Raw genomic sequence first — 11001 nt, 5'->3', positions numbered from 1 at the left:
ACAACAGTGCTCAATCTGATTGTTTAAAGATTTTTTGAAAGCAAACAAAACCTCAAGATAATCTAGAAAAGTGTCAGTTCAGCATGACATTAACCTATTTTTGAAATTCATGCTCAGCTTATGTTGCACTTTACCAGCCACAATCCACCATCCACAAAAGACAAACTCACAATATGCTTGTCCAAATTGTAATAGAAAATCCCATTTCAGGAAAAATGTGGACTGGTTCTCATATATTCTCACCTAAGCATGACAAAAGCTGGAGAAACTATTGTCTGTTGTGGCCCACAGATAAAACAAAGACACACAAGTATAAGAAGTCTTAATAACTTTAGGATTTAACAATCATTTGTGGCCGGTTGTGAATGTATACCTCAGAGCAGCCGAGGATACTCGACATCATTTTGTGATGGTGCACTCTTACATTCCTCCTAATGATCCGTGCCTAATGCTCTCTGGGTGCTCTCACTGAAGGAGGTGCAGCAAACACAGTCTGCACTCGGCTTTTTATGATGCTGGTCATATGGCATCGAGCAGGCTTTGTTGTGATCTTAGTGGCACTTTGCACACTGCCAAGATATTTATAAATGTGATGAGGGCAGATATTCAGCACTTGGTTCATCTCTTTTTCAAACTACAGACTTTTTCAGATGCCAATTTAACTCCATAGCATACATTTTTTTCACCTTTTTCCCCTTATATAAAGGTTTATGGTTAAAAACAGTATCTCACTTGTTTGATGTGTGTTTTATGAATGCATCAAATAGAAACATATATTCTGCATCACAGCTAGACACATTTCATTAAAAAAAATTCAGCCTGATTTATTCTGTGTGTTTGGAAACTTTGGGATCTTCACAAAAGTTCAGTAGGTTTCAACAAAGTTTTGGTTACACAGCATGAGTTTAAATTAGAGTCAACGCTGATAAAACTCCCTGGCACTGTTTTCCAATATCCCAATGGATGCTGAGAGAGATAAGTTTTGTGAACATTTGGTGGATCTGAAGGTGATGCTGAATACACTTTCAAGTGCTGCCTGTGAACCAACCACTTAAAAGAAAACCCTCACACAAAAACTAATACATAAAGTGTTAGGAGTGTACAGGACACAAAGTCATCTTTTGCACTTGGATCTGTTCAGTGTGTAAGGGAAGCTTGACGTACAGTAAACACTCTATATGTATCTGCTTACTGTCCTTTATAACATTACAGTAGGAGGAAATTAGTTTAGTGAGTACATGTTGACTGATTGATTGAGCAGCTTATAGAGGCAGGCATTAAACGCATTAAACTGTGAAGATGCACGTCATCTATACTGAACGTCATTCACTCACAGTTTCTGTACCTCTCGTGCTGTATTTAAACATGCTGGGCATACAGCAGAGATGAAGTCATTTTGTGTAAAGATGTGTGCTTTCAGCAAGACACAATAGAGTAGGGAGAGGATAATGATTAGCTGGGTCTATCGAATCAGACTTTGATTCAAACTTTAAGTGCATACATGGTAATTTAGTTTTATTTTCTTATTTTGTAATTGAAGCATCAAAACTCTTTTTTTCTTCAAAAATCACAAAAAATAAAACATTGGCGTTTCATTGTGGACTTCACAAAAACTATCTCCCTGTTAGTGGACAGGAAGCCCTCAAGAATCTATGTTGATGCACAACATTTCTTAAGGTTTAGTGCTTTTGTCAGGAATGTATTAAAGGTTCCCTTTGAAGTTTTAGACATCTAGTAGCATTGTGGAGCTGTTTGCCCCAGTTTTCTTTTTCCCATGCAGTTGTACAAGCACCTACCTGCTTGCCAAGATAGGCTGCAAAAAAAAAAAAGCCGACAAAGGTAGGAAAGAGGAAGAAGGAACATGCTTTTGACACATAAGTTAGACCTCTGGGGTATGCACATCACGCTTAAAATTAAATTACATTTATTAATTACAGTGTGCTTTATTAAAATTAAGCATAGGCTTTGTTAGGTTACAAGAAAACCCACAGAGTGCCTTTAGGCTTAAAAAGATTGTAAATTGGATTATTTTGGCCTTTAGATGCCTTTGGAAAACCTTCTATGCTGATTCTGAATATACTATATAGAAAATGTGTATATCATATAAAATCTCCTTGCATATGTATTAATATTGCAAAAAGAAATTGTATGATAAAAAAAAAGGAAAAGTTTGAGGTTATTTATAAACAATATATGAAGAGTTCATTTGCAAAAAGTCCATCTACACAAACCTTCAGAAAATCCACTTTTCCATCGTTTACCTGAGACAATATCAATCAAACTTGAGTTGTCTCTATTTTCTGTCATTTTTGCTTAGTCAAATCCACTCAACTTCAGTTTGGTTGATATTATCTCAAGCAAACAACAAAAAAATACATTTTCTGAAAATCGACAAAAATGGAGTTATCTGTTTTTCTAAATGAACTCTTCATATACTATTCAGTTTTGGGGTTAGGATGTTTATGTCATGTGTTGATGTCAAAAATAGCTTAAAAAATATAAATTATCTGATTTTTTTTAGCTCTCAAATATTGGTATCAGCCTCATAAATTAGTAGGAGTCAGGCTATGTGTCACTATTTCAGTAATTACAGACCACTACCCTGAAACAGCTATTTAACATAAAAACTCTGGATAATGGATTAGATAAAACATTTGTCACTTAATGAGCTACACTTATGGATAGAAAACATATATATATAAATAATGTCATATGAACCCTCATTAATCTGAAACCTGTCATTCCATCTTGCTAGAAACAAAATTGGAAAAACTAGCAGCTGGTTCCTGCTATGCTAAACAGTGATGGTGTGTTGAAAGACTTGACATCAGCTTATTCCAGCTGAGCATCTTTCACTTCAACTCATGACAAGAGCTTTGACAAAAGCAGAGATCGAGAAATTTTTCATGAAAATGCCAGTAATGCCATGAAACTGTGTTGCTGATGGACTTTGTAGAAACACAACACTTACACTAAGAAGCTGATTCACAAATTATGTCCCCAGGCTGTTTACTAATGGAATTCTATACCAGCTCTTATTTTATCAGCTATAGGGGAAGGGATTTTTAGATGACGAGTGGATTTGAAAGTCTGGAAAGGAATTTATCTTGAAAAGCTGCAAGGTAAGAAATAAAACCGCAAATAAACATCTCTCTCTTACAACACAGGACTGTACACTGTAAGAACTGCGCCAGCATGAAATCCTTTCAGACATTACAGGGTGTGAATCAAAAGAAGGCCCTTCAGAATACAAATGATCGATGTAGACAACAGACGGGTCTCTGTCATTATTTACTCATTGTTCTCTTCTCGTTTTGTCTTTGGGAACATGTCGTGGCATTGATAACACAGATTAGAGGATATATGTTTTCGATTCAGAGGCGCCTATCGGAACAATGCAAGCTTTCTAAAGAGAGAAAAAAGAACTCACAGAGCATCTTGATGACTTGTCTCCTGCGCCCGTTCTCCACCCTAATCTTTCTTCGAGTGTTGCTGCAGCTGTTCTTTCCCAGGCTCCCACTGGACTGCTGCCTTTCTCTGCCCAAGTGAAGGCCCATCACCAGGTACAGCATGCTGATCACCATCATGGGCACAAAATAGAAGCACACCGTTGTGATCTGCATGACCATGTTGTATATCCACAGGGGCTTAAGCACGGTGCATATGGCCGACTCCTCCATTCTCTCTGGCAGGTAGAAGATGCCGTGCAGCAAGGTGTTGGGGATGGCGCAGGTCATCGACACCGCCCACACGATGGTGATGACCCGTTTGGCGTGCTGGTTGGTCGACAGGTATCGCGTTTTGAGCGGATGCACCACAGCTATGTACCTCTCCACGCTGAGAGCTGTGACATTGAGGATGGAGGCAAAACACACAGTCTCAAAGAGGAAGGTCTTGAAGTAGCAGCCGCCCTCGCCAAAGGGGAACGGGTAGTTTTGCCACAGGTCATAAATCTCCAACGGCATCCCAAACAAAAGCACGAGGAGGTCCGACGCAGCCAGGCTCACGAGGTAAAAGTTGGTGGGGTTACGCATCTTCTTGTGCTTCGCTATCACCGCACACGTGAGCAGATTTCCGGACAAACCAGTGAGAAAGATGAGAAGGTAAATGCTGGTCACCGGGAAAAAAAAGGGAGACCGTTTTGGACCCAGAATTTCAAAGAGGCTGAGTTCGGTCAGTTGGTCGCTGGTGTAATTCCCAGTGGCATTGCTGGAGTTGTAGAACAGTTTGGATACATTTAAAGAGAAACCCTGCAAAGAGCGTTCCATTGTAAGGAGAGCTGGGTGGAAAAACTGAGAGATGTCAATGCATTCTGCGCCGATTTCTGGGTTTGTTCAGCTCTGCAGTCCCGCTATGAAAAAAAAAAAAAAATAGAAACATGAAACAGCGTTGTGATCAGAAGAGGATTCTTTCTGAATAACAGCCCTTTGATGATGCTGACTGGGGTCAAACATCAGTTTAACATTTCGTCTTCCTTCTTCTTTCATAAATCCGATGATTAATAAAATCCCACAACTCATTAAATCGTAACTACAAGCTTTACATTTAATTATTTGGTCTGGTGTGCTTCAAATGGAAGATATGCTTAATGAAACTAGCAGGACTGGGAATGCAACTGCAAGTATTCTGTCTAAATAATTTTGTCTATAAAATACAAAAAAAAGCAAATATTTTCATTTTAACTTTAGAGAGCCGAAGGTGAAAAACTGAACCAAAAGGTGGCCAGATTACAATCAAGTGACTGAGAAAAGCAGCATTTGTATTGTGTTTGTAATCTGACACATTTTTGAGAACCTGAAAAAAACAGTTAATAGATTATCAAAGCAGTTGCTTTTTAATTCATATTTGACAACATTTTATAATCCCACATGGCAGAAGTTCTGGCATCCTAAAGTTCTTCAGACACTTCATTTTTCAGTGAGATAAGAAGCAGCAGGCAGTACTGGAGCCAACTATTTTAGTGCATGAACACAATAAACTAGACCGGAACATCTTGTTCAGAAACACAATACTCAGAATAATAAAAACACACTTATACTTTGCATATTTATCACACAGGGTATACACAGACTTATTTACCCAAATCTGGGTTTTTAAAATAATTATATTCATTTTGATTTTCTGTTTTCAAAAAGTTGACTCAATAAGGAGACTCCACATCTAAAAAAAAAACAAAATGCAACAACAAAGAAAAAGACACCTGATGTTTTCTAAAGTCTGACAGAGTCTTTAATGGTGAATGACATTTTATGTTTATCATGCAGGAAACAATTAATGCAAAAAAAACCAATTTGTCCTGCATTGAAGTGGCAGATTCCCCCTGTGGGTTGAGGGCAATATTGCTTTTGCTGCCACATTAATATGGTGCAACTCATTCTCATCAACTGACTGTTAAGGATAATTGGCATTACACACACTGAATTGATGGACACTAATGACTTCTTCTGAAAGGTTATTTATGTCACCATATCGCAAGCATCACCCTGCAAAACCAAGGTTATGTGACTAATATAGCATGAGCTGTATTGTTAGAAATATCCGAAAAGAGAGTTCAACATCATGTTGCTGTGAGGAATTATAATCTGACAGTGATGTCCACTAGCAGTGACATTTGGTTCCTTTAAAACATCATGTAGATGCTTCTTTTATGATTATTTTGAAGAACTTAAGGTTCATTAATGTTAATTTGTGCTTTTTCAAATAACTTAAGCATCAGTCAAAAAGCAAACAAACACGTCAAACAGCTTCAACAATCATCAGCACAGCTTTTCAAAACTGATAAAACGCGAGCAGTTCAGAACTTTTTTCCTAAAATATTTAAAGATGAATCCTCACCTTGGTGCAGCTGGTGAGCAAACCTCCTCTTGTGACGCGCTCCCTCGGCGGTCATGGTTGGAAATGAGGACGCAAACTGCGCAAAGGAAGCAAATAAAAAGATCAAAAGCTGAATGCAAAAGTTTAGTTGACGTGCTTGTTGTCGGCGCAGAGAAGAGGAGACGGATGGAAGGTCACGGAGGAGGATTTCTCCTGCGCTGCAGCCGCGTCCCCCATCCACAAGACAAATCTGGTGAGATGTAAAGAAGAGGAGAGAGAGAGGCAGAGAGGAGGATGAGAGAGAGAGGGGGGGAGAGACATCATCGTGCACTTGCGTAATTTATTTAGGTTATATTGGTCTGAATTACAGAGGGCGCAGTTAAGCTTTTATTCTCAAAAAGACCAGGGAACAGGCAGAAGCGTTTTTACGCACAGCTTGTTGCAGCTTTGTCGGGAGGAATATGCAGCGCTGCAGGACTTAAGAAAAGTCACAAATACTGTTTAATACCACGAAAACATTAGGGAGTGTCTGAAAATGATTAGGGCAGGATGCATGGTGAGAAAAGGGTGTGTGGGGTTTTTGTTGGGGGGGTGTTCACTCCAGGGAAAGTATGTTTGGACAGCAGAGGGAGATATTTCATTTCAACTCTGTCTCTAATATATATTTATTCATAAATTTATCATCAATCCCCACCAAGAATATTGTACTGTGCAAGTTCATCATTGCCTTAAAAAAATCATCACCAATGGGAACATTCCATCTTAAATCAACAGATTTTTTTAGAACAATTTTCTGATTTGAAATTCTCATGGCACAAAATATGGATGGTTGTGAAGATATTTGCGAAATTTGAGCTTAAAATTTCATTATTTTTTGCCTATCAACCCATTTTCAGCACATTTTTGGACTCATCGAAACTCTACTTCTATCTTTCTATCTAGCAATATTTTTGTTTTACATATCTATTTTTTTTTTTTGGTTCATTTTTGTGACCAAGTATTTTATAGTTAAAATATTCTGTTGGTTTTGTTTTGTATTATTGTGACATAAAACAAATAACCATGTATAAAATATACATGGTTCAGAAAAGATCACTGGGCCTAGCCTACGCTTCTGCATCATCATTTTTTTTTGTTTGTTTATGTGTGCTCAACAATGGGACTTTTAATGATGGCTTCAGTTTATTTTCATATTTCAACTCAGTCGGTGGCATTGTGAGAACAAACAGTTCAACCCTATTCAGGACTTTCATGTTGCCATATGTAGAAGGTCTTTCAGGGTCCATTAGACCCCAAGAAAGAATATGCGCAAAATATTTGTTGGTATTAATTACAGACTTTTATACTAAATCAAACACATTTTCTGATAAGTTGACATATTTTTTGTTCCAAATGCATGACAAATGTCCCTCTTTATATATTAAAAAATAAATAAATCTTTAAAAAAAAGCTGGAACAAACCATAAAGCTTGCCCCCTCCAATCTCAATCATTGGAGGGGGCAAATGTCCTCTCAAGTTAAATGAGAACACCTCTGGACCAAATTAAGACGCCTCTGAGCAGCTCTTTATTTTTAAAAAAAAGAGAACAGCTACATTTTTGCTCTTTTCTTAGGCTTGCTGTTGTTTTATTTTGAGGTTGTTGGTGGGAGGTTATTTTAAGAGGAAGGATCCAAAGAAAATATTAATAACACTGTGAAAGACCTTGATTTTTAAAATAAACATTCAGCCCCACTAATTCCATCCTTTACACCTTCAAGTGCCAAGTGTTTACACTCTACATGCTGTGTTTGTTCTTTGTTTGTGTTCATGATTTGGGATTTGGGGATTTATAAATGAAACTGACTCGACTTCACGCTGATGTGCTGCAGAAATGACTGAACTGACCTACATCGGAGTACGAGATGAACTACAGGGCCTGTTTTGACCCCTGTTCTTGTCACACTACAATTTTATGTGCTGCAACAGTCAAGTGCCCATATAACCTTTTTTATTGATTTTTTTCCTTGGTTGACTCTCTGAAACCGACAATCTGACACTCATACCTACTTCACACTGCAATTGTTGGCTGTGCACTGAGAGGTGAGAGAGGGTCCAGGCATTATTATGAGCTTATTGTGGCACTTTTGTGCAAACTGTCAATGTCTCCTGTGAGAGTTTGTCTGAAAATGTGTTCCATTAATCCCCCATTTTAAACAATATTACATCGTCTCTCCATGACACTTGTTTTTAACTCCACCTTCCAGCATGAGCATACAGAAAGACTGTATTTCATTCCTGACATGGCCTCCCAGCAGGTCTTTAGAACCACTTCTCGGAGACCCTTAGTTTAAATTGACCATTAAATAGCGTAAAGTCTCTGGTGCTCTGGAGGTTCAAGGTTTCCAGATAGACATCCAGCCTTTCCTGCATTTAGCTTCAACATTCTATACGCCATCCAGATGTGTAAAATGACACCTTAACTGAATAATTAAAGTCACAGGATTAAATATAGAACATCCAGAATGTTTAATGAGGGCTGCCGAAAAGAATTTTAATTCAAAATGACCAGGAACACTTCAGTGGAGTCTGGAGTTTGCGTGTCTTCTGGGATCATTTCGTAAAAACATGCAGTAGCATGTAGCACTGTAAAATCATGGCAAGCAGAACCTTAAATGGCAAGTGCGTTCCCATTTCCTAGAATTGCGTCTGACAATTAAACTTGCAGTTGTCAAGTACATTATGCCTTGCAGCATCTAGTTTGCAAACTCATTAAAAGATGGCAGGCTTATCTGTGAAGTAATTGCAGTTAAACAAACCAGCATCACTATAGCTGTATTGCTTTATGAATCATAAAGTCTTTAAAAAAAATGTCTGGAGGAGTTTTGTTCAAGAACTCTTCAGTTATGATGAGAAATGTTCAGGTTGTCATAGGCAACACTGCAACAGTAAGGGGCCAATTTCACACCATGTATGTGTTTTTAATGCATTAAAATCAAGTACATCCCAAAGACCTAAATCAATAGCAAAGGATTCATTTTTAAGTTCAATTCACTTCAGTTTTATTCATGTAGCATAACAGAAGTCATCTCAAGGCACCTCACAAAGTCGGGTGAAGATCTTACAGAATTATTTTTTTATTTATTTAACCTTTATTTAACCAGGTGAGTCCCATTGAGATTGACATCTTTTTTGCAAGGGAGCCTTGGCCAAGATGGCAGCAACAAGTGACTGCAGAGGATCCATCTTTTGATGATGCTGTGGTGATGGTTTTGAAAATTAATTTGAAAATCATCCCTAGTCCAGCCAACATGAAGCCTGTATTCGCCAGGTTCTTCTCAGCAGTGGCAAGACCCCTCACAAAACCATTCAAACAACGTAACTAAATTAACGCTGTCACCTGTTGTACTTTGTTTTTTTAGGTTTCATTCATCTTGAAAGAAACGTAGAAAACGTCTGCCTTCAAGATGAATGAATGCAACGTTTAAAATTTTATATTTAAAGATACAATTTGAGAAGTTACAAAAAAAATCTCCAATTTAAAAAATACAACTCCAAAAACAAATCCAAAAAAATACAAATCTTAAATTTAAAAATACAATTGGAGAAGTGAAAAAAAAAACTCTTTAAAAAAAAAAAACAATTTGATAAGTAAAAAACAACACAAACTCAATTTAAAATATAATTTTAAAAAATAAATACATAAAAAGTTAATTATGCCCCCGATGAATCGCCACCTTAACGCGGTGGAGGGGTTTTAGTGTCTGTGTAATCCTGATGTCCGGGGCAATAGCCCCTGATAGGGTCTCCCAAGCCAAACTGGTCCTAGGGAGACCAATAATAACATGTATTCATGTTTTTCCCACCATCTGACCTCTTTCTTTGAACCAACATCAGCTCTGATCATAAAAACCAAATATTCATTTTCATGTTTTTAACCCTTTAAATATCAGTGCGTTTATATGATGCCACTGATGATTTTATTTTTAAAAGTTGTAAATGTTTTCCATATAATTGATGTGAGGAAAAAGGGATTATTTTCCATGTAATAACTGCTTAAGGGTCATTTTTAGTTTTTGCCTTAGTTACAGGCTGAAGTCTGTCAACAGTAATTGATTCCAATGCATTATTATTTTTAACCATTAATCTCATCCTTTGCTGAAAACTATAAATTTAGCTTCAGTAGAAACGTGTTTTGTCTCTAAACTCACTGTGAACTCTGATCATCAGGTCTCATCCTGCACTGTAGCTGATGCTGCCGTAAACTGAGTAGGTGCAGAGGGTTCTTCTTCTAGAAGCCTCACTCAGTGACATCACATAAACTGTGGTGATGTTGCCTGGCATCAGCCAATGCAACAAGAACAAAGAACAAAAAATACAATAAAAAAGGCCACCATTCATGTTGTTTGTCATACAGAGAATGTGTGTGTTTGTGTAAGTGTGTGTGCATGTTACAATCCAGCATCGAGGGTCAGCTGGATGTAACAAAAAAGCAGTAGTTTACAGTGTACAGTAGGTGGCGGTAATGCACCTGAACGTTGGATGCTAACCGCCAAATAAATAGAGGAAGAAGAAGCAGCAGCCACAGCAGCAGCAGCTAGGCTAGGCTAGGCTACTAGCTAATGTAGCCACCTCGACGAGCTAGCTAAAAGCTTCACAAAGCTACAGATAGATTCCCCACCACTGGCCTCTCAGTTACAACAGTCAGATTATCCATCGCTGCGATCACAGTATTTGTTCCGGTCGCCATTTTCCTGCATGTGTCCTTCTTTTCAGAGCTGTATCCGTTACAGAGAAATACAGCGAGCATGTAGCCCAAACACAGTAAAAGCACTCATATTTTAACACAAATAAACGATAATAGCTGTGAACAATATCATTGGGATCACTTTCAGAGCGATCTCAGAACAGCTTCTCTCTGTCTGGATATATTTCTTGTCTTTTCTATTTGAATGAGCTCAGCGCCGGTGTTTACAGAATGTTAACGTTGGTCAGTGTGTGTCCACACATCTTTATAGTGATCTCTACAGTTACTAGTGTGGACGGACCATAACAGTAAAATAGGTTAATGCCTGACTGTCGAAAGAAAAGAACAACAAAAACATCACAGTATATGTGCTGTCTAATGGGGAAAAAACGTGTCCCAGACACAAAAGATAATTCCAACTGAAACGCATCGGTTTGAACATGAAAAAGTCGGGCAAATCGTG

At 38.0% G+C, this 11001-nt stretch overlaps 1 protein-coding gene across 1 annotated transcript in view; it reads right to left on the bottom strand.

Moving 5' to 3' along the window:
• Positions 1 to 4330, bottom strand: part of nmur3 (neuromedin U receptor 3) — a 5936-nt gene extending 1606 nt beyond the window's left edge. The window contains exon 1 of the mRNA XM_008306908.1: positions 3431 to 4330. Within this exon, the coding sequence (XP_008305130.1) occupies positions 3431 to 4268 (838 nt within the window). The 5' untranslated portion in view covers positions 4269 to 4330. The remainder of the gene's footprint in view (positions 1 to 3430) is intronic.
• Positions 4331 to 11001: the final 6671 nt, after the last annotated feature.

Source organism: Stegastes partitus, unplaced genomic scaffold (genome assembly GCF_000690725.1).
Source record: "Stegastes partitus isolate 25-593 unplaced genomic scaffold, Stegastes_partitus-1.0.2 Scaffold49, whole genome shotgun sequence".
Taxonomy (NCBI): domain Eukaryota; kingdom Metazoa; phylum Chordata; class Actinopteri; family Pomacentridae; genus Stegastes; species Stegastes partitus.
Note: the sequence above shows the minus strand (reverse complement) of the source record. Positions and strands in the feature narration are given on the sequence as shown.